Source organism: Ambystoma mexicanum, chromosome 3q (genome assembly GCF_040938575.1).
Source record: "Ambystoma mexicanum isolate Mex_15411 chromosome 3q, UKY_AmexF1_1, whole genome shotgun sequence".
Classification (NCBI taxonomy): domain Eukaryota; kingdom Metazoa; phylum Chordata; class Amphibia; order Caudata; family Ambystomatidae; genus Ambystoma; species Ambystoma mexicanum.
In genome coordinates this window covers 833,418,138-833,442,526 of record NC_090926.1, presented here as the reverse complement: position 1 = coordinate 833,442,526, position 24,389 = coordinate 833,418,138, and the positions used below count along the sequence as shown (strand labels likewise).

At 47.1% G+C, this 24,389-nt stretch overlaps 1 protein-coding gene across 2 annotated transcripts in view; it reads right to left on the bottom strand.

Annotated features, from left to right (window-relative positions):
- TOM1L1 (target of myb1 like 1 membrane trafficking protein) overlaps positions 1 to 24,389 on the bottom strand; it is a 1,067,055-nt gene that overhangs the window by 378,509 nt on the left and 664,157 nt on the right. For both annotated transcript variants that reach the window (XM_069654924.1, XM_069654925.1), the window contains one exon: positions 21,014 to 21,191. In XM_069654924.1, the coding sequence (XP_069511025.1) occupies positions 21,014 to 21,191 (178 nt within the window). The remainder of the gene's footprint in view (positions 1 to 21,013; positions 21,192 to 24,389) is intronic.

Below are 24,389 nucleotides of genomic sequence, written 5' to 3'. Positions count from 1 at the left end.
CTCTCATATGGGCCAGCGTGAATCATTAAGAGGGGTGGCCATGCCCGCTCGAAAGCCTATTTGGGAGTCAGATAGAAGGTGAAAGTTTAGTGATCTCTCTTTTAAGATCTCTCAACAGTAGTGTTCTGAAGTTCTTACTTGAGGAATCTAACAGTGCAAAGAGCCTAAAGTTTTTTGGATCTCTTCTGAGAAATAGACGCGTTGAAACAAATTCCACAGGGGAGTAGCCCATATCTTGCAGTTTTCTTTAATAATCACCAAAGGGATATTGTCTGGACCTGGGGCCCTGGAGGACTTTGCTCTACCAATTGCCCATATCACATCACTCTGATCCCATTGACAGTTCTTTCTGTAATAGACCCACTGCTACCTAAGTTAATTTGGGGTACATTTTTGGGGACTGCGTATTTTTCTTTTAGATATTTTTCCCAAATCTGTGCCGAAATTTGCCATTCTTCTGTAGAACTAATGCCTTTTTTAGTAACTTCCCCCATAATGGACCAGAACTTTCCTGCAACTTTTTTAACCAGTGTCTCCACTGATTCCTGGTTTCTCCTGATCTTGGTTTCTCTTCTAATTAATTGTAGTTCTCTCTTGTATCGAGCTATGATCTTTCTCTTTTCTTTGCTATATGATATATGAGGTAACCTTATTCCTGCAGAGACCAATTTCTATTCGTTTAATCATTTTTAATTCCCTAATTCTGGTATAAAAAGGATTTGTGTGTAAGTCGGTTACCTGCCATTTTCCCTTTAAGGATAGAAGTTCCAAACATCTTTGCAACTTATCATTGTAAATCCACACTGTAAGTTGAACATACATGTTCCCCATCGGTGCCAGTTCCTGGGTCCATATCTCTGTAAATGCCCTTATTATCCTCGTATTCCATCTAATAGCCCCTCCCGCCCTTGGTTAGCTTAGTATATGCCAGAGCGGGTTCCCTTTGGTACTTTTGCATTTGATTTGATAGTTTTTTATTTTTTTAAACTTTAATTTTTATTCACATTTTACAAAAAATTATCAAACGTTCCCAAACCCAGACACCCGCCTACCCCACCACCCAAACTTGTGCCCACCCCCCCAACCTCATGTCCAAACCAAATCTGTTGTCCCGGGAGACTTTTAACGTTCTCTCCATCTTTTAGGATGTGATGCGGCTAGTGCCCGTAACTCCGATAGGCTTGAAGCCGCCTTGCCCCGGGTCGTGGGCCCTCCAGTCCTTTGTCACATATCTCCGAGTCAGATTCGCCCCGTTCAGTGCAGGGTCCCTACCCAGGATTCAATGGACCTCCCATCCCCAGGATTGTTGCACTCCGTACCAGTTTGTGAGGAACGAGCCAGTGTCATTGTTTATCATGGCAATCAATTTGTCCATCACAAACATGTTTTTCACCTTTTTCATCCAATCTTCCTTGGAAGGGGGCTCCAGGCTTATCCATTTTTGTGCGAGAGCTACTCTACCCGCCCGCAACATTGTCTCCCACATCCTTGGGTATCAGTGTACTTCCATTTCCTCCGGGGGGGAGGCCCAGCAGCATCATCAGAGGGTTTAGTGGTAGGAGTTTCTCTATCACTTCCGCCATCCAGCCCCTCACTAACCCCCAGAACTCTTGGGCTTTCGGACAGTGCCACCACATATGGCTCCTGGAGCCGGCCTGTCTGCACCCCCTCGGGCACATAGGGGACACCGCCAGGAACATCTTAGATAATTTCACTGGGTTTCTATGCCACCCCTGCAAAACCTTGAAGTTGTGCTCCATGTCTGAGGTGAATAGGTTCCCGTGGAAGGCAATTTTGAATATTCTGGACCAGGAGTCCTCTGAAATCTCCTCTCCCGCCAGTTCATTCCAGAACTTGCGCAAGCTTCTCCTTCCCTGGAGGTCATACGTGTTAAGGATTTTATACATGCAAGATACCGCCCCCTTCCTCAAGGTCACCGTGTCTATGAGCTTCTCAAAGGGAGTTAACTGTTTGCTCAGGTTGGGACCCCATGACTGATTGCATAGAATGCCCTTTAGGTGGAGATACTCAAAGATGGATAGGGATCCCTGGCCGAGTGCGTCCCTTAGTTCCTCGTAAGGCAGGAATTCGCCCTCCCTGAAAATCTGCCCTGCCCATTCCATTCCCTTGTCCGACCAGGCTTGGGGTACCTAAACCTTTTACTACCCAGATTGAGGGGGTGGCCCCAGAGGGAGGTCATCGGGGACGGCCATGTAGTGACGTACGCCGTCTGGGGCCCTTCTTTCCAAATGTCCCAGAGACCCCCAAAGTAGGGTGGGTTTTCAAATGGCTCGGGATTGCTTTATGTGGAGCCCACAAGAGGTCGCAGACTTTCAGGGGGTGAGTGTCCATATCCTCCAGGTATGACCAGTACGTCCCCATTCCTTCTTTCATGTGTTCCAGGAGGACCCGCAGCTGGGCGGCACGGAAATACAAGTGGAAGTCCGGCAACCCAAATCCTCCCTCCTCCCTTGGCAACGTCAGGGTGGTCTTCCCGGTCCTCTGGGTTTTCCCCTGCCATATAAAGTCCCGAACTGCGTTCCGTAGAACTCTAAAAGTCGGCTCTGGGACATTGGTTGGAAGGGCTGTGAAGAGGTATAGAAGCCGTGGCAATATGTTCATCTTAACGGCCGTCATCCTGCCATACCAAGAAAGGATCATCCTACCCCACCTCCTCAGGTCAGATGTGATCCCTGCCATTATGGGGTCATAGTTAGTGGTGGCTAATTCAGTTAGGTCCCGTGTGAGGAGAACACCCAGGTATCGTATTGCGGCCTTCCCCATTGCAATCCCGTGAAGTCTATCTAGGGGGTCTAGCACCGGGTCCCGGGACCTCATAGGGAGCAGGATTGACTTCGAGGCGTTGACTTTCAGGCCCGAGAAGCGTCCAAACTCAGCCACCAGGTCCAACAAAGGGGGGTGCGAGGTGCCAGGGTCTACCAGGTAGACCAGGATGTCATCTGCAAATAGGGAGAGTTTAAATTCCACCTCCCCTCTTCTAATCCCCTTAATTCCTGGATGTGCTCTAATCGCTATAGCTAAAGCTTCTATCGTGAGGACGTTTATCAGAGGGGAAAGTGGGCACCCCTGCCTCGTCCCTCGGGAGAGGGGGAAAGTATCGGTCAACTCCCCATTCACTTGGACCCTAGCCATGGGTGCTCTGTAGAGGGCAGTTACCCAGCTCATGATGTGGGTCCGAAAGCCCATCTTCCTTAGGAGGAGTTCCATGTACCGCCATTCGACCCTGTCAAACGCTTTCTCCGAGTCTAAGGAGAGGACACTTGCGTTGAGCTCCGACTGTTGGGCGAAGTAGAATAGGTCTATGGTTTTACGTATGTTATCTGACCCCTGCCTCCACCTGATGAAGCCCACCTGATCCCCATGGACTAGTTTTGGCATTATTCCCTCCATCCGCTTCCCCACCACCTTGGCCAGGATCTTAACATCGATGTTTAGCAACGACATGGGGCGGTAGGAGGCACATTCTGTGGGGTCCTTCCCTTCTTTGGGTAGCACCGCAATTATGGCCCCCATCATGGATTCGGGGAGAGTGTCCCCCTCTAGCACGGAGTTGAAAACCCTCACTAGGTAGGGGATTAAGGAGGATCGGAATCTCTTGTAAAAATATATGGAAAAACCATTTTCCCCGGGGGAAGTACCCACCTTCATCCCGCCTATCACCCTGTCCACCTCCTCCTCGGTCACCGGACCCTCCAGTCCCTCCGCCTTCTCCCTAGACAAGGCAGGAAGTTGGATTGAGTTCAGAAAATCTTCTATCGGGGCAGTTCCCCCATCATATTCGGACGAATACAGTGTCTCGTAATATTGGCGAAAGGCCTCTCCAATATGGGAAGAGTCGCAACCAAGGGCCCCTTGCGCGTCCCTCACTTCCCTGAACATTCTGCTCCTCTGGACCTCCCTCAGCTTCCAGGCTAGAATCCTGTCTGCTTTGTCCCCTTTATCATAATATTTTTGCTTGACCATCTGGAGACTTCTCTCCGTTTTGTGGAGGAGTAAGTCTTTTAGCTGGAGCCTGTAATCCTCCAGGGCGGCCACCCAGTCGCGCTCCGGGGCCCGATCCAGGGAGCCCCCAGGCTGGAGTCGGGCAATTTTTTCTCGCAGGGTTTTCTCCTGTGTCTCTCTCTCTTTCCTGAGCTCCTTTTTGGATGAGGACAACCCGTAAAATCGCCTTAAAGGCATCCCAGAGCGTGTGTGTGCCCACTTCCCCATTGTCGTTAAGCTCAAAGAATTCTGTTATGGCGTCTACAATTTCTTGGCCGTGAACCTCGTCCTTTAATAAGGCATTGTTGCATTTCCAACGGCCTCTGTGTTCTTTACGTCATCCCCCCGATATTGTGACCCCCACCATATCATGGTCCGACCAGGGGATGGGATCAACCCTATAGCCTGAGACATACGGGCGAAGGGTTTCGTCCACCAGAATGTAATCTATCCTCGAAAACGAGGCGTGGATGGCCGAGTAGTATGAAAATGAGGGGACTCCCGTTCTGGGGGACGGGATTGAGTCTACCAGGCCCAGCTCTTCATTCACCCTCTGGCAGATTCACGCCGTGGCCTCGTCCGCGGGTCTGGAGCTCTGGGGGCCCACCCGCTTCCTGTCTACGGATGGGTCCAGTACCATGTTGAAATCTCCCCCTACCACCAACATGCCTTGTACAAATAGCTTGAGTCTCTCCCTTACCTCCTCCCAAAATTGGGCTTGGCCATCATTCGGGCCGTACACCACTGCCAGGGTCAGGGGGGAGCCTTGTAAGGAGCCCCTCACCAACAAATAACGGCCCTCGGGGTACTGCAGAGTGGCTTCGCTATTGAAGCGGACGCCCCTGGCGACCAGGATGGCCACCCCTCTTTTCTTCCCCTTGTGGGATGCATGGAAAACCTCTCCTATTCCACCCACTCTCATTTTGGGTTTCCTCCCCCGCGCCCAGTGTGTCTCTTGCAAAAACAGCAGGTCCAACTTTGCCCTCCTGAATTCTCTGCAAACCAGGGACCTCTTGGTGGGGGTGTTTAAGCCCCGTACATTCAGGGTGCCCACTCCAAGGGCCAGTTGGCAAACAGCCATAGTCTAGGTCTCCTGATCTATTGGACACCAGCTTAGCATCACTACTCCCTTCTCGCTCCTCTTGTCTCACTCTTTGGACATTATTTGGACCTTTCCCCAACTTTTCCCCAAACCCCTTCCCCAACAGAAAACCCACAACTAACTCCGTAACCCCCTCCCCCCTACCCGGCATCCAGCCAATTAGTTCCGCCGTTCCTGGCATTAGGCCGGACCACCAGACTGCCCTTCCCGGCCGGGCACACATTTCAAAGCCCGTTATTGTGAGCCCCCCTCTGTTTCTTCCCCTCCATCGCCCCCACCTTACTTGCTGTTCAGGGGGAATCTTTATTCATCTGAACCTTCATTGCGTCGGATCCCGCCCCTCAAGTGGACGGGTCACCCCGATCATCAGTCCTCTGAGTAATTGCGCTCCCCCTCCCTCACAGACGGTGGGGTGTTCAGCTTCCTGTATTTCCTCAAGCTGGTTTTCCTTCTCCTGGTCCCCGGGCGGCCCGAGGCCCCCTCCCCGATCGCCGCCGGGCCCACCGGACCTCTCCTGGGGGTTGGCTCTGTCACGTAGTCCTGAATGGCCCCGTGATATCTTCTTCTGTGATTAGTGTCGCCCGTTGGCCCATATATTCGAAAGTCAAGGAGAATGGGTACCCCCATCTGTAACGCACGCCTTTATCCTTCAATAGTTGCGTTAGGGGGCGGCACATTCTACGCTTCGCCAAGTTGTAGGCGGAGAGGTCTTGAAAGATTGAGATCTCTGCATTATTGTAGGTAATCACTCCCGCGTTCCTTGCCTCTTCCAGGACCTTTGCCTTGTCTGTGTAATAGTGAAATCGCGCGAGGCCCGAACGGGGGCCCCCCGTCCTTCCGCCCGCTCTGTGCACCCGGTCAAATGTTAGCTCTGTGGTCATCTCTTCGGCGAACAGGAGGGTGATTATGTCTTGCACTACACGGATTAAGTCTCTCTCCGTTTCTCCCTCCGCCTCGGGGACCCCGAAAAATCTAAGATTGTTCCTCCTCTCCCTATTTTCATAGTCGTCCATCTGTCTGGCCCTCTCCTCGTCCCTCTTTTCCAGGGCCGCCAGTCGCATACCCATTTGCACCTCCTGAGTAGCTGAAGTCGACTGATTGGTCTCCACCTGCAAAAGCCTGTCTTCCACCTTATCCACCCTGTGGTCCATTTTTTTCCAGTTTCTGCGCTATATCAGATCGCATGTCCTGGATCTCCTGGAGTATGGATGCAAAGCCCCTCTCCATAGCTGTTGAAGATTGCGTCGAGGCTTCCGAATGGGCCATGTTCCCGAGTGTATAGGGACCTCTATGTTGTCTCCAGCCCCCTTGTAACGAAAGGTTTGCAAGGTCTACCGCCAGTTCATTCGGGCATTTCGTGTAACTGCTTCGCTGGCCACCACTGGCCCAGGGCCTAAGAGATTGCCCCCCGGGAGCAAATGGCGGAGACCGGAATAAGATCCGCAGATGAGCCTGTTAGGTGGGAGGAGACCTTCGGGCGGGCACACGCCCCACCAGGTCCAGGTGGGGGCCACACACCCGGGTCTATCACCTTGGTCAGCTAAGTCCTGGCAGACTGCAGGCGGGCACACGCCCTGCGAGCTTGCACGGGGGCCTCCACCTGCCGAAAGCGAACGACAGATGATTCTTCTAGGTTGGCGGGGCGGGGCTGCTCCTCAGTTTCTTGGGAGGGGGGGCCCCGTGGGTGCGGGTCGTGGAATGGAAGCCCACCGGATCTCTGCCCTTTGCCACCGTTGTCTGTCCTTCCCTTGGCTGCGGGCCTCGATAGTCCTGAGGACCCTTCGCATGGGGGAGGGGGGCCGCTCTCCCTCCTCGGGTGCCACCGCGTCTCTGGCCCAGCAGGGCTGCAATGGCCCTGGGCGAGCTCTCCACGGCGTCTGCTGGGACAGCTCAGGGTGCGGGGGCCGCGGTCGCGGGGCCGCCCAGGATTTATCTCCGATGAGTGGAGGGCTCTGCCCCCGGCCTGCCCCACCGCCACCAGTTCCCCTCACCAGGGGGCATGGGGGGCCAGCACCCGGGCTCTCCCGTTCCGGGAGCCCAGGCCCGGCGCCGTGGATGTTTCCGTCCTCCTGCATGCCTTCGCCAGGGGGCGGGGCGGTCTGAGTCTGCGACCCGCTCCAGGACCGTTGTTCCCTGTCTTCGTGCCCCCCTGCGGGGGTGAGCGGTGGGCTATCTGTGGGGACTCGACACTCAGATGGGAGTCCCCCGCCTCGCCGGGCAGCGCCTTCTCTTGCAGGGCCACGGCCGAGGGGTCTCCCCTCCAGGCCTTCCCCTCGCTCTGTTACTTTGGGCCGCGAAGCCCGTGCTCTGTCGCTTCGTTGCCCCCGAATTCCACTCTTTCGAGCAAAGGCGGCACAGGGGGGGGGGGTCCAACAGCCGATCCGGCACTGTGTTGTCGCCAGGGCGGTCCGGGGGGGCTCAATCCCCTTCAACGGCCCGATTTCGGCGGGAGAGCTATGCTCAGGCTGCCATCACCTGTTAGCTTACTTCCATTTAGCTCTATGAATGTGAAAATGTGATCAATCCATGAGGTTCGTTCCCCCCTCTTCCATGTAAAGAAATACATTTGGTTTTGTTCCCCCAGAGTACAGGGCCACAGTTCCCACTCTGCCATAAAAGTATTCCAAAGCCCTCTGAATTGATTACTTCTTGTTCAGGTATTTTCTCCTTGCTGGGAGTGCTTTTTCCATTTGGGCCAAACACACGCTGCATTAAAATCACCCGCTACTAATAGGTTAGTGTTCCTATCTTTTCCTAGCCATTCCTTAAAGAGTGTGGCTAACGTTTTCTGAAGCCTCGTCATACGGATGTTACACTGTTTCCCATAGATGTTAACAATCAGCAGGTTTGGTATTGGAGAATACATTTTAATACATATGGCCAATATATCAGAGAGGCTCCACTAACTTCGTAGTGATTGCAGTCCCATCCTTGGTCAACAGCCACTGCATAGCCCCCTTTTGGTCTACCTTGGGTACCCTGTGTAGCATGTTTACAGTATGTTCTAAATCCTGACAACTCAAAGTCTTCCAATGCCATAATGTCTTGTAGGCTCACAATGTTTTCATCTTTAAAGGGCGTCAAGGTGGTATCTATTAGCTTGTGGAAGTCACAGATGTTCCATGACGCTATGTTCAAGTCACTTGTTTCAAAGGTGCTGCTGGCTTTGTTTAACCTTCTTAAACATTTCTATGGCTCCTTCTAGTCATGCCCATTCATCTCCATTTCTGGATAACCTTTGTTTCCGAAGTGTGCCAAATGTTGTATCCATTGATCTTTGCAAGTTCTTTGTTGGGTGGGATTTAAAAAGGTATCTGTTTGCTCCTGCGACAGCAGTTCCTTCAGAGTAAACCCCAGCGTTTTCAATGCTGCCCGATTACTCAAAATTAACTTATCTATGAGATTTGAGGCAAAAGCGCATACTGATTTTTCCACCCCCTTTTTTGGAAAGACCACTCTCGAAATGTCCTCCGAGCGCAATGCTCTTAATTGTGTAACAGCCTGGAAACCTTGTATTATGTTTCCCCGATTCATGCTTTCATTACTGTCTGCTCTCCATCCCATTTCTGTGCCTTGAAATATTTCATTTGTCGTTTTTTCCCTTTGCAGAATGGGCTCTCCTATATCTTTAGTAGATTCCCCTCGGCCCACTTCATGTCCCACTCCAATTACAGTCTCAGCATTTGCCTTTGTTGTTGGCAAGCCACTCTCTGTTGGTTCCAGCAGTCGTTGTTTTTCCTGTGAGGATTGTTTCCCAATAATTGCCTCTGAGGCTGATTTGTTGTATTCAGGTCCTGGATTGGAATGATCATGCTTGTCCTTCTCTTGTGCGTCCAAATAAGTAGTCATTTTGAACAATTTTTTCTTTCTCCTAGGTCCCTTTTTCTTTCCTTGATCCTCTATTCAATTTTTTGGGGAATGTTCATTTCTGGAGTTTCCTGTGTCGTTTTCTCCTATTGAGATAGCACCCACAAATTGCCTTGATTTACTTCTTCTGTTAGCATTTAGTGCAGGCTGATTCTTGGATTTCTTTTGCTTTCTTTGGTTTTTTGTTTTTCTTTTTTGTTTGTTGGTTTTCACCCATCCCTCTCTTTCTTGATTTCCTATTAAGGTCCCCTCATTTCCTTGTGTGAGTGGTTCTTATGTGTTCCTCTCCTGTTCATTCCCCTTCTGTATTGTTTGCATTTAGCTGATCACATAAGGGCGTGGGAGAGTCTGGTGGGCCCATTTCCCGTGTTACTTCTCGTTCCCCCCCGTTCAGTTTCACGCCAGCCAGTATTTGTTTCTATCCATAGAGTGGTCCATATGCAGTCTTTGTGTGTCATGATTCACCTTGTCCCACCCCTTTTTCGGACGTTCACCCTTCTAGGGGCGGCCTCCAAGTTTGCTGGCTGACTTTTCCCTGCCAGAAGTAGGTTCATACCTTGTTCCAGTGAGTCTAATTTCCCTGTGTTTCCTTGGACAGTTTCTTTGATATTGTCATATAGGCGTAGCAGGGACTCCAACACCAGTTGTAGAGCAGAGATGCTAGTCCTAAGGTATCCATTTGTTGCATTATATTAACATACTTGCCAACCCTACAGATTTAGGCGGTAGGATACAGCTTTTTAAGCAGTCCTACCGCCTATCGACTGCCCAGCCGGACCCGGTAATTGCCCTTTCGCGGGTGCCGGGCCGGGTACAGCCCCATTCACATTTGATCACCATAGGGCTCAATGGGAATGGGGAGGGTGGTAGCACCGGTACCATTAATAATGGTACCGGTGCTACCATCATGTTCTGCTCGCGGGTGCTGGTACGGCCACCAGGAGCAGAACTCATAGTATGGCAGTACGGTAGCAATGGTGCCGGTAGCGATACCGGCGCCGTTGTTGCTTTGCGCCATACTTGTAATGAGGCCCATTATCTTCATGTGGTCTAATGTTCTTCTGAGGTTGGAGGTTGGAGTCTTTTTAAACATTTGCTTCTCTTGATGTTGTACCTAAAGGTTGACCGCACTCATATCAAATTATTTCCAGGGTAGCCTTCTAATTTAGATTGAGGTAATGAGTACCTCTGACATATCAAGTTCTTCAATTCGCGTATCTAGTGACTTATGATCTCGTGTTCCCAAAACCATATTCCCCATGTACCTGGGTTTAGTCTGTCCCTTTCCTGCCAAAGTTTCAAGAGTTAGCAAAAAGAACATCTGTCTCATTCCCCTTTATAGGATTGAAACCTATCTGAGTTAATTTCGGCCATGTGTGATTTATGATCAGGTAAGCTCCAGTTTGTATATGCTTTTCTTCATTCCATTTTGTCTAGGGCCCTTGACATGAATAGCCAACCGCCTGTCCCGATGACACACGTTTTCTGCATCAAAGACTATCCTAATGCCAGCATCTCTTTTACGCTGGGGTTACTTAATCAAGCGTATTACACACCTCAAATTATCATGGGCCTGTCTCCCTTTAAGGAATCAGGGTTGTCTGAGTGGATCAATTGCATCATGGTATTATCAATCGTGGGTGCTTGAATACTTGTAAACAGCTCGGCATTCAGATTTATGAATGTAATTAAGTGATACATGCGTCACACAGGACCCTTACCCGATGTTGGTGTAAAGGACATATCTGTGTCAAACATTGAAGCTTTGACCCCGCTTGCTTCTTGAAAGGAATAAAAAAATACCCAACAGTGTTTTGAACAATAGACATTGATAAGAGGCCTGGGTGAACAGAATAGGGCTCGCTACCTTGCTCGATCTGGACCCCTTAGTTGCATGTTCACTTCCTTTTTCGATGTGGGGGTTTGTCTAAATAGAATTCCTTTGAGACTCTGTCAATTAGGGCACCTCCTTTAGGTAACTTTCTAGATATTCCTTCTTGTACCCTCTTGGCCCATACACATTTTGATAGAATGAATGGACATTTTTTAAGATGTCCTTGCTCTACAAGGATTTGATTACCAGTATTCCTTTGGGTATTTGTGACAAACTGACTTCTTCCCTTCAGGAGTACAAGGATGAGCAGATGCTAAAGTGCCTACTCAGCCCTCACACTTCTACAAACCAAGAGCCAACACAAACATAAAGGTAAATCAGTCACAGTTAAGAGATATCATCCCGTAGCGTTTTGTGATAACTTGTGCTGAGGAAAAGCTATACTCTCAAGAGGGGTCCGAATGTGGTTCAGTAGCAACCCAAACAGCAAAGTATAACAGTCCAAAATAACGGGATGTCCAATCAAGGTTCTATAAAAATATATATAATTTAATTAAACACACCATGTACAATAATAACTAACTAGAAAAGCACTAAACAAAACTCAGCCGTGAGGAATGAAAACAGAATAAGTATAAATAGCAAGATGCAGCAGTTTGAGCAATGTATCAGCAGTGTAAGGCAAGTAATAACCACAAAGATACATATTCTTGGGTGCAAAAGAGATTGCAGTGACCCAACCCGTCTCTAGGACCCATAAATGGACCAAGGACGCAGATAGCAGTGAAATAGCACCAGTTTGTGGTTCTTGGTGGTCCGGCTGCGCCGAACAAGATTTCTTGGTGCTATGCAAGTAATTCGGAGCATGCAAAAGGCAGCACTGGAGGGTCCTGGTGCTTCAAATCTGACAATCGGATCATAAAACAGGGCTCTAAGCATTTCAACAGTGAAAACCACTGGGATCCCGGCTGTCTTGGCTCTTAGGGTGCTGTGAGTCCAAATCCAGCGGCTCAGAGACAAGATCAATCCTTTTCGTGCTCCCAAACATGGGGGACGCTGGCACACAACTGGCAGAGAGGCAGGTATGGCTTTAGCAGCAGGTCACTCCTCAGGTTGTTGTGAGTCTTACTCTAGGGATTTTGGGACAATAGGGTTGTTGTTCTTGGGCTCCCAATCAGAAGGGAGGCTGTCACTTAACTGCACGGGTCCTTCAACACATTGAGGTCCTGGGTACCACTGTTCCAGCAGCAGATCCACCCCCAATGGTCCCTGGGGATGGTTAGGGGGCAGAGCTTCAACTCACAACTGGGGACTCTGGAAAGGACTGCTCTCCCAGCAGGGTCCAAATAAAATATTCCTCAATATTCCTCAAGGGTGGATTTCAAAAGGTCATTCAAAGAAGTGGTGTGATGCCCCTTCTTTTAAAGGTAAAAGTCCATAGTTGATTGGACTAAATCTAGCCTTCTTTAGCGGTCCAATCCCTGCTCTTGGAATGATGGGACTTTGCCCTTCTGACATCACACCCAAATGCTTTGTGCTACAGGAAGTGGAAGGGACATGAAAGAGAGATAGAGGCAGAGAGAAAGACGCTGGCATAATATTCCCCACCTGTACAGATATCTCTCTGAATAAATTAACCCTGTCCCCTTACCTTCTCAATAGAATCAAAAAATTCAAAATACATTACCCTTGTGTAAGGCCTAGCCCTTGAAAGGGTGTGACCTTTGATTCCTGATCACAGGGCAGCTTCCTAAGGAGTGGATGTCTCTGTGGAAAGGGTGTTACCTGCCATTACAAAGGTGCAAAGAGAGACTGCCCCTCCTCCCCCAAGTCTACAGTCCTACCTGTGGGCAGGGGGAGCCTTGTCTGGAACGAATACACATAACTCTTCCATAGCTGAACTTGGCCAACAGAGCTGACACATGTGGGATGTTAATATAATGTGGCTGGGTTAATTATGAGAAATGCTGGCCAACATGCCCTAACTCAGATATGGCTTGTTTTTACAGTTTAACTTGCCACCACAACAGAATACTCAGAATTGTGCAGTTTATGGAACATGGGTGCATATCTGAAACTCAGCCTGTATGCTGCAGAGACTTGACAATCACTGCAGCTTTCAAAGGGGCACCTGTGACCTGAACCTGCTCTGTGCCACTGGTAGAGCCGGCGCTGAAAATCAGGCTATGGATGCAACAGGACACAGATACAGACTATGATTTTGGTATGGAGTTTATGGAAGGGGAATCAAATCAGCACATTAATCTTTCAGAGATGGAATTACCTGCATCATTTTATTATTTAATACAAATGCAAACATCTCTGCTTTCACACCCTTGCCAGATGGAAATTAATCACAGTATCTAATGAACATAACTTCTATTCACCTTAGCTTTAATATAGTGAATCAGAAACCAAATAGTGTTATTCCTATAATTGGTATTCATTTGTTCGAATTTCAAAACGGTACATCTCAACTTTCATGGTTGCAATTATGTTAATGACATTTCATAGAGCTTTCTTGAAGGGGCCTCTCTTTGGCTCTGTCAGTTTCCTAAAGTTCTAGCAGTAATGTATCCCTTATCAATTCTCTATTTCTTCATATATTTTCTGAGAATGCCAACATTCTCTCTAGGTTGGACTATTGTAACAGCCTCTTTCTAAATCTACCTACCTCTACTCTTCGCCCTCTGCAACTAATCCTGAATAGAACTGCAAGACTTGTCCTTGGCCTCAAGCCCTGGGATCGTATCTCTCCAGCTCTGAAATCTCTCCATTGGCTCCCAGTGGATGCAAGGATTACATTTAAAATCCTCTGCATTCTCCACAAGGTTTTCTGGGGCCTGGGTCCAAAATACCTTCAGCTATCCCTCTGCTTATACCTTCCTTCTCGAGCTCTTAGTTCCTCTACTTCTAACTCCCCCAGGGTCAGTCGTTTCTCAAAGAAACAAGCTGGGGGTAGATCTCTGTCTTCAGCCAGGTCCTCCTTCTGGAACAGTCTCCCTGTTACTCTAAAACTTGAGGAGAACCATCTCCGGTTCCGGAAGCACCTCAAGACCTTCCTCTTTGCATTTGCCTTTGCTCCCCGTCTCCCTTTCTGATCTGCTCTCTCTTGGCACTGTGCACCTGGCCACCCTCTGTCCCCTGGACCCAGTTAACTGCTCACTCTGCCACCCTCCCGCACTGCCTCCCGGCCACTCCTTGCACTGGGGACTGTATCTGTACCCATACAGTCCCCCACACACCCCATTTTCCTCTTTATATGCACTTATCAGACTTACCCAGTCTGCTGCCGTAAACACAGCACTTGCCACTTGCTGGCTGCACTACTCCTGATTATTGCTCCATTATCTATTTTATTCTGTATTTATTGTTATTTATCTGTCTATCCTCTGCTCCGCATTTCGACTATCCCCCTTCCATGCACTTTTCCCCTTCCCTTCCCATGCACTTGCACATTCTCAATGTCACTGGGCCTAGTAAGATCCTTGTTTTGTTCTCCCCTGTTCCCCTCCCTTGCCTTGTCGCGCTCTGAAACACTTGTGTATGAGCGCGATACAAATAAAATATCTTATCATATATCATATCATAACATTGTATCCTGTACAGCAGCAAAACAAAAAACATGTTCTATAGCACCACCCAAAGGAGTCCCAGCTATTTATTTACAGCAACATGTTTTTCTGTTTGCAGAGCTTTTCAGCACTTGGTTTTGTGATCGTTGGGCATCATCACATCAAATCTCCATCTTTTCGGTTTAGGATCCCACTTCTATTTTGGAAAGAGAACGGAGCATAATCTGTTACTTTTAAGCAGCCTTTCTTAGTCTTGTCAAGCAGCGATTTTCTTACCATATGGCATTCTGCAGGTATAAGAGTGATGCAGGTAAAACGAAAAAAGGCAAAATCTACACATTCTGGGTTCTGGAGCCTCCAAACATCTCTACACCCTCTGTCTCTCATAGCCTGACCTTGTCAGATGGAAAGCAGTTTAATACTCGCGATGGTGGCACCTTGTCTCTCAGTCTGTGGTTGCATTTCATATCAGGTTAAAATCCCCAGTTAAAATAAACTCCTGCTCAATAAATTCTGAAGGGTTCTGCAAGTGTATTTTTTCTGAAATTACTCCTGCTTGTTGCTGGGGCAATATATCCTGAATAGTGCTATGGTCCTGTTATTAATTATCTACTTTATCATAGAAAATCACAATAAATGTACCCCCTCTGTCCTTGCTACTCTCCCTCAATGTGAATGGAATGGCTTTATGCAGTAACATCGCAGTAGAAACACCTGTGTATGAGCGCAATATAAATAAAATATCATATTGTATCAAACCATGTCTCCTCTAGTCTGAGAACATGCCATGTATATATGTGGGTAGTGCCTGTTTTTTTTTTTAATCAGGACTCTCTCAGTAAACGAATTATGACTATTATGTCCTTTACTGGAATATTTCAGATTTTCCTCTGTTTAGTGTGGGAATTGAGAGCATTAACAATTAGGGTTACTAGCTTTACCATTTAAGGTTATCAAGAAATTTCCCAGAAGAACCAGTGTAGATAAATCATTTAATGTCGAGTATCATGCATATTAGGTGATATTCTCTATCCCCCAAAACAACCAACAATGAGAATCACTACAATAAATGATCATGCTAAGTGTCTGCTGTAAAGGGTTGTGGTGTAACTAGCCATAGTGAGGTGGTTTAGGGGAACCCAGCCTCCAAGACTGTGTATATCCTTATACACTATAACACATGCCACAGGATATATTCTGATCCTGGTTCCCTGGCCACTGCCACAAATAACTTCCCTACTATTAACCGACCCCCAATGCTTGAGACAAAGTCAAGCATCCACCAAGTTGTACTTTATTCCACGTCCATTTGACTGCTGCAACACAGGGAATCAGCACCCTTACAGTCTTCAGAATAAGGGCACGGTCACGTAGCCATGACTCTACACTCACTCCTTGTAAAAGTGAGGTGTCTTAGGCCTGCATGATCAACATCAGTTATATGTGTCCTTTTAATGTGGAGCACATCCTCATGTAAAGGTGTCACCAGTTGTAGGGTTTTCCCTGCTTGGTAGCCTCCTCCAGTTGCGCAGCAGTTCTTTGTTTCCTGTATTTTTATTTGACCTACAATGGTCCTGGGTGAGGATCATCGTGACTGGTTTGCCATATATTTGAACGGCCTCTGTCAAAGTAGTAGCATTTCACTATAGTGATGCAAATCATCATGCTATCCATAACATACTTTCTGTTGCAGTTTTCTTGTTGCCGATTGCATTTACTGAATGTGATATCTTTCTTACATGTGATAGGAGTTCGTTTTTTTCATGAAATTGTGACATTTTTCAAGTATTTTTCTCAATCGTCGGGATGTCTGTAATATCAGTTCTAACATTTGTGCCCAATCCAACTTAATCTTTCCTACATGTATATTTAGAATGTGAGTCATCATGTGCAACACAAACTCTGAATATCATTGCTACATCCAGTTTCCTCATAATCCTTAATCCAAAATGTGTGCTCTTGTGATCTGTTCTCCAAATTTTGCATTTAAATTCCCAGGATTATTCAGTTTCCATAAACTTGCAATATACATATATCAACATCATACATTATATTAAAAGTAAATAACTGCTTTCCTTGCATCAACAACTATACTAATGTTTCAAAGCCCAAGAATAATGATAACCAACACATTCCAGCAGTTGTCCTGTTAACCCCACAGGTTTATATGCATGGGTATTGTAGTTTACCAGCATCCTGGTAATACTTTTTGCATGTGACATAAGGGTGTTCTGGTGTCAGGCTTTTTGTTAGACCAGTTGATAATGTATCAAGTATCTGGTAGTATGTGCACTGTGGACAAAGCATTTTGGGCATGATTGCCAGACCCTATTTGGGATCATGGGTGAAATCTAGAACTGTGCGTATACTCAATGGTAATGTGGCACTTCAATTTGAATACCCATTCCATTGTCTTCTCAGAAGAGCTATCCTTTCTGCTCAGTGGTAGGCTTCTTCGTCCCTGTGCCTCATACTTGGGCGCTCCTTTCACCCCCTATATCTCCTGTAACAGCAATACTGTGCAAATGTTCTTGTTGCATTTGCATGTGCCCTCAACTCCAAAAGAGAAGATCCTCTGCGGTCACCATTGCATGTTTCTTACCAGCAATCCATGTCTCAGTTGTAGGTCCCAGGCAAACAAATACAGACTGTAGCTTCATGCTTAGACACACCTCATCATCATTGGTGCCTTCATCTTGTTTACACTGTGGTGACACATGAGATTAACTTCCCAGGTATCATGTGGATCAAGAGGTTGCTATCCATGGGCAAAGGGAGAGTCCCCTGATATCAAAGTGCTTCATGGTTACAACTTTTCATTAGGTATTTATAATGGTCCAGATATTCACCATTGTCAGTGGTATAATGTTCAACTAATTGATATAGTTCAGTGTGATCATTAATTCAGAATTATATGTCGTTTGCAAGTCCTTTATAAAAATTTAAAAAATCATCTGCTTCATGTTCATCCTCTGACAAACTGGCCTGTCGCCTGCTCCAAAGGCAATACGGCTCTCTGTTCTCACCAAGAAGAGAGCCCTTATCCAAGCCCGCATCTCTGCGGCATCTAACAATTCGGCCGAACTCTTTAAAATCTGCAAGGAGCTGGCCAACCCTGCTGCCGTCTCTACCTCTCCTGTCCCCTCCCAGGCCCTCTGCACGGAACTGGCCTCTCACTTCATTTAAAAAACTCAGGACATCCTGTCCTCACCCTCCTCCTATCACCTCCCCCCTCTATTCCCTGCCCTTCCTCTGGCTCTTCTGCAGCCACCCCTCCTCTCTCCCTCTCTGACTTTCCCCTTTTTTCTGCTGACGAGGTTTCAAGACAAGTCCGATCTATGAAAGTCTCGTCAAAACAGGTCCACTCCTGTTACTCCAAAACTATCAAGGACCACATGGACTCCTTGGCTCCTGCCCTTGCTGACTTCTGCAATCACTCCTTCGCCTCTGGAGTCTTCCCATCCCCTCTTAAGCACTCCCTTGTGCACCCCCTTCTTAAGAAACCCTCTTCCGACCCTTACTGGGCAAGCTCCTGGAGAAACTGGCCATCTCCCAGCTTAATCTTCATGCTGAATCTGTTGGTAGTCTTCATGACCATCAGTCTGGCTTCAGAGCTGCCAGAAGCATGGAAACTGCTCTCCTGAACATCCGCGAGGACCTGCTCTCGAACCTTGACTCTAACATTCCATGTGTTCTCATTTTGCTTGATCTCTCTTCTGCCTTTGATACTGTCAACCATACCATTCTGCTCAACCGTCTCCGTGATAACCTGGGTATCACTGGTCAGGCTCTGGCGTGGCTGACCTCTTTCCTCTCAAATCGACCCTCCCAGGTCCAATTGGGGTCTTTCCTCTCTGACATCTTTTTCTCTACCTGTGGTGTCCCCCAGGGATCTAACCTCTCTCCCTGGCTGTTCAACCAGTATCTGGCACTTCTCGCCCACCGCATCACAGCTCTCTGCCCCTACTTTCAGTGCTATGCGGATGATACCCAGCTCATTTTCAGGCTACCCTTGGCCTCCTCTTCTCCTTCCCTCATCTCTGACTGTCTTTCTGCTATCCAGGAATGGTGTGCCTCCAACGACCTCTGCCTTAATGCCAGTAAGACTGAGATTCTACCCATCGGCACTCCCACTCCCTCCTTCCCTGCTGCTCTCTGGCCGGCCTCTCTGGGCCCTCTTCTGCTCCTACCTGCAAGGCAAAAAACCTCAGGGTCATCTTCGACTCCACACTCTCCTTCTCTCCTCACATATCCGACGTCTCTAAGAAGTCACACTACCAGCTACACCTCCTCAGAGGTATCCTTCCTTTCCTCTCCTTCCCCCAGAAGCTCACTGTTTCTAGAGCCCTGGTTCTCTCGAAGCTGGACTACTGTAACAGCCTCTATCTACATCTGCCTGCCTCTACTCTCCGCCCTTTGCAACTCATCCAGAACAGGACTGCGAGACTTGTCCTTGGCCTCAAGCCCAGGGACTGTATCTCTCCAGGACTGAAATCACTACACTGGCTCCCGGTGACTGCGGGGATCAAGTTCAAAACCCTCTGCATTGTCCACAAGGCTGTCTGGGGCCTTGGGCCAAAATACCTTCAACTCTCTCTTCCTAAATATCTTCCTTCTCGAGCTCTTCGCTCATCCGCCTCCAACTCTCTCAGGGTCAGCCACTTCTCCAAACAACGAGTTGGGGGCAGGTCTCTCTCCGCTGCAGGGGCCTCCCTCTGGAACAGCCTTCCTGCCTCCCTGAAACTTGAGGAGAACCATCTCCGGTTCCGGAAGCACCTCAAAACCTTCCTATTTGCCTCCGCCTTCTCTCCCCCTCTCCCCTGCTAATACTACTGAAACTGCACTGAATCTGCAACTGGGCCACTCACCGTTCTTGGTCCTTGGCCCAGCCACTCTCCCCTGCACTGCCTCCCTGGCAACCCCTTGCACCGCGGGACTGTGTCTGTATCCCTACAGCCCCCCTTCCCAGCACTTGTCTGCACTTACCTCGCACTTGCCACCAGCTGGCCCTTGTTATTTATCCTGTATGCTGTATGCTAATAAACCTGTACTGCACTTTCCCCTCTCCCTTTCCCCCATGCACTTTTCCCTTCCCCTCTATCCTTGCACTTGCGTGATCTGAATGACACTTGGCCTAGTAGGATCGTTGTCTGTCTCCCCTTGTCCCCCCCCCTCTGCCTCGTCGCGCCTTCAAACACTTGTGTATAGGCGTGTTACAAATGCCATATCATATATCATATCTGGAAAAAAAGAAAAATGACAACAGGACAGGACGTTTTTTAGAAGTGTTTGGTGGTGGGTCCAATGCAATATGTTATGTGTTATGTGACACAAGGGAGAAGCTGTCGGCTTGTTTTAAAATGGTGAGGTTAGAATTTGTTAGGTGATTTTGGATTTGTACTCCTAAAGAATGTTCAGTAATAACAACGCAGATGAACCAAAACATGTTGAGATGACAGAACAGTAGATGATTTATTGATTGTACTGTGAGAAATTAACATCAGGAGTTTAGTGAATGAGAATTGTCAAACAATTGAAGGTATCAACATTTATGACAGTGAAAGTAACTCTGTATTAATCAATATCAGGAAGAAATAGAGATGATTTGAACCTGGGGCACCCAGAAAAACTATTTTGATAAAAATTAGGAATACATGTGATTTTATATTGTTTGTAAAAATTGTTTTTATTGATGAAAAGAAAAGATTTTTGTATAAACTTCTTGCGTATAAAAAATATGTATATGTTGAAGAAAATAAACAATTAAAAGATATGTTGTATATAAAGGATGTTACCTAATTTGTAGAGCACTAGCAACGACAAATGGACAGCCTGTGGAGCTGTTTGAAGTGTAGTAGTGCTGTAGACCAGAGACATTATCCCACAGGCTATAAGAATCTCAGGGTCCTCTATTTTTATGGTTTATCAAGGATACAGCCAGATTAAATGGAGTCCACTAGTGATTGGAGCAAACATAACACACAACCACACTCTCAGTCAGGCTTCAGATTTAGACTGTATGGGAGGAAATCAAGTCCTAAACTGGGAAAGGGCATACAAAACCACAGGGTAAACGTTGGTCTTTCTGCCTAAAAATGTAGTCATTTGTTCATTTTATAGGGTGAGTGGAGGCTCGGAGTGGGTGGGTTTTAGACCAACCAGATAGAAAACTACCTTGAGAAACACCTGGATCCCACATCTGTTTAACACACTGTCATCCTCACAATAACTTATTTTCATTTTGATGAAGAGGGAGACTGAAATTGTGCATAGCATGCCTACTTGTTGTACCTTGATACCTATATAAAACTATACAGCTATTTGTGAAATGGCAGGCAGGAAATAAAATTTTGGAATTGTGAAATTGTGGAGGTTAATGTTTATTTAATTTTCAACTGCACCACAGTTGATATTTGTATTACATACATTCACTCACCATACGTTACTTCAGTACAATTTTACATGGTGAAGAACAGTCACCATATATTGTGATTAGTTTTAATTTGCATTTCATCCTCAAGAAAAGTAAAACATATTATTTCTAAGAGTACACTGTGATTTATTTGCCAACAGACACACATTTAATGAGCAACGTTCTTTACTTTATAGAACCTGGTTACAAAGTGTACTTACTGGAATATTCAGGAGATGTCAATGAGTTGGAAGAATTTTCAAAACCCATTGCAAGAATGTCCATGTCTGTGGCTTGGAATAAAGTATCAGGTGATGGTGTTTGGAACGGGGGCTCCAGTGATCGAGAACTGAGGTCAATTAAATCACTGGCTGGAGCTGAAGGTTTACTGTTGTCAACCTGCAATAGAGAAATACTTTAGAATCAGTTCCAGAGCCATTGGAATCTTACAATGCAGTCCAATGAGGATACTTTTGTGTCACCCTAGCTTTTTACACTTGGGCTTTTTGTTACTTTTGTATGTGCCTAACGACAAGTTACAATTCTTACAATGTGTGCATTCATTTTAGCATGTACATTCCTGTTTATTGTGTATAGCTACAAAACCTGGTTAGTGCCCTAAAATGGCTGTGCCACAGGATTTCTACTTGCTCTTTGCCTATATTGTTGTTTGGCCTTTTTCCTACCTTTCCAGGACAGTAAATCCCTAATGAGGTCATGCACTTGTCCGAGAAATCTGCCGCTCTCACAGGCTAGTTATACCTTTGTGGGTGTGTAGCGCCCAGGAAGGTGGGTGGGACTGTATAGTCTCATTCCTATTCCATGCTGCCAGAGAGTCTGGGTGTGGGGCATGATTGAAAGCAATAGTTGTCCCCGATTGGACAACTAATGGCTGTTTGAATGGTGCAAATCATTGCCATTGGTGGGCTTGGACTAACCTCCAGCCTGAATTTTTGATAAGACGAAAAATCCTGCAGCCATTTCTTCAGGTCAGAGTTGGAGCCAAGAATACCTTGTAGACAAAAAGCTGACTGAACATCCAAAGGAGACTCCTGAAGAGGCCTCTATCCCTTCCTGCATCGGCCCAGTGAAGCCATGTTGAACTACCTGATCTCTGAACAGTGCTTCACCCCTTGGACTTGTGGGACCAACTAGTCTTAATGCCTTCTCGAGCATTTTGAAGTATCCCTGGACCACCCAGTGGACTGACAAGCTCTCCCCTTGGATACCTTGCAAGAACCATGACTGTTACACGGTTGCACCCGGACCTTTGATAGTCTCCAGCTCGTGCCACAAGTTGCCTTCCCTTAGGCTTCCCAGCATCAAGTGATCCACTCCTAGAGAAGCTTCTGTGACTGCAACTGGAAGGATGCCTTCATCACCTGTGTTAGGAGACCATAGCTGGAGCTCTCTTCGACTGTCCTGTGAAGTGTCCTGAAGAGGCCTGGATTGGTGGTTCTTGCATTTTTTCATTATCAGGGTTTGCATCTTGCTGCTGTACCCGACCGGGAGAATCGTTGCACACACATCCTGGGCAACTCTTCTGGAACCAACAGTGGACAATCCGTCCTCAGGTGACCCCCAGATGATCCATGGAGTCTTCTGTGAAAACCAGAGTTCGGGGGTACGTGAACACAGTGCATCACCCCCCCCCCACCCCAGTCCTCCATTGTATAACATTGGGAATAGGTTCCTGTGTCTCCTAATCTTCTATTCCATTGCCTTTTGGTCGTCAAACCTAAGTAGTATCTTCTGAAATACAAAAGAATATTTTCTTATCCTAGTAGAATTGCTGAAGAGTATTTAATACATCACCAACACAATTAAATTATAATTTAGCTTTAGAGAATCATCCATTATGTGGAGAAGCATTGTAGCTCCTGTGACCTTTGGGCACAAGGCCCCATTCTTCTTTGGACGACTTCAGTTAGGGAATGAACTTGTTATCTGGTTCCATCATTGAGACTGCATTCAATGTACGTATTTGCTTGCTAAATAAGCTATTTTAATGCATATATTCATATCATAGAGGCATTGTGTGATATTATTACCTGTTAGTTTCTTTTTTTTATGCTTTATTGGTTAACACAGTATAAACCTTAAACATACTGAACATTAGTCCAACGTATTAATGTCAATTATGTTCTTCAAATCCATTAGTCCTCACTACGAGTAGACTCAAATATTTTTTTCAGCATTTTCATGGCAGAGATTGTAATGCCAAATTTCTCCGCTGATTAGATTCCTTCCCACCACAGTTCCTAAGTCAGATGGGAGTATTGGTGTAAATATTCTCCTAAGAATGTTTGACGGAGGTCATTCAGACCTAGGCAGGATATCATCAGATGTTTCAATGTCTCTGTTTTTCCATCAGAATCACAGTATCGACAGCAAGAGTCTTTTTGAGCAATCTGTTTTCTCTTCAACTAGAGTTCCCTCGTTATTAATGTTAATGTTAAAGGACATTTGTACCGCACACTATCACCACCGTAGTGGTCCCTTGGTGCTCTGGCGGCTCTGAAAGAGGAGGGGAGGTTGAGTTAGTGGGAGAAAGCAGGAAAAGTGCAAGAGAGCAGTGATGTTCTGTTTGCGTCCTCAGCCCGGTGGGTCTGTTGGCTGGGCCTGGGGTGTTTGCGGCCGGTAGTCGTCGTGTACTGTTGTGCAAGGCTATGTGTGTTTTTGTTTTGTTGTTGCAATGTAGTGAAGTTTGTGCGGTTTGTTGTGCTGTAGGATTTGGTTGTGTTTGGTTTGGAATTTGAGAGGTGTATGCAGAAAGGGAAATTGTTAGTAGTGTTGGTTAGTTTGTATCTGTATCCTGAATTGAAGCGCTCGGCTTGCGTAGTCTCCCCTGTTGCGGCTCTGTCCTGATCTGGGTCTGACTGGCATACAGGTTCCATACTCCTCTAGTCCCCGCGTTTACCATGCTCTCTCATGGCTCCCCTTATCCTCCATTTAGACTCTAGTGGCCAATGCATCTGCTAATGACAACCTCTCCGGTAGTGGGTAGATTGCCAATTTTTTGATAATTCCACACCAACGTGGTACCTGGCGGTAGTCAAGTTACGGGGCGGGCGAGAGTGTTGGTGGGATTGTCTGGGTTAGTTGACTCAGTCTCCGTGCTGCCTGTGTTCCTGTCTATCCAATGTCACCCATCCAGCTGCCGTGGGCTTTACTCTACTCGGTCAGCGATGTCCGTGTCTTTCCGGTTTAGTTATCCTTTTTACCAGTTTCCTTGTCCAATGTTGCCATGTAATCTCCCTTTTTTAGGAGGGTGATTACCTCTTGGAGCATAGTCATGCGAACATTTTGGGGCTTGACATACCTGTTTGCAGGGCGTAAGTCTAATACTGGGCACATTGTCAAATCTTTTTTTGGCACAAGGAAGTAAGTTGAATAAGTACCCTTGTTTACCTGGTTGCCCGGGACGAGTTCTATTGCGTCCTTTGCAAGAAGATTGACGATTTCCTCGAGGAGGATCTTTTGGTGGTCCAAGGAGTGTATTTTTTGTCTTGGAGGGTGGTTGCGGGGACGCTCCAGCAGTTCCATGCAGCATCCTGCGGACACTGTGGACAGCACCCATCTGTCCGAGGTGATCCC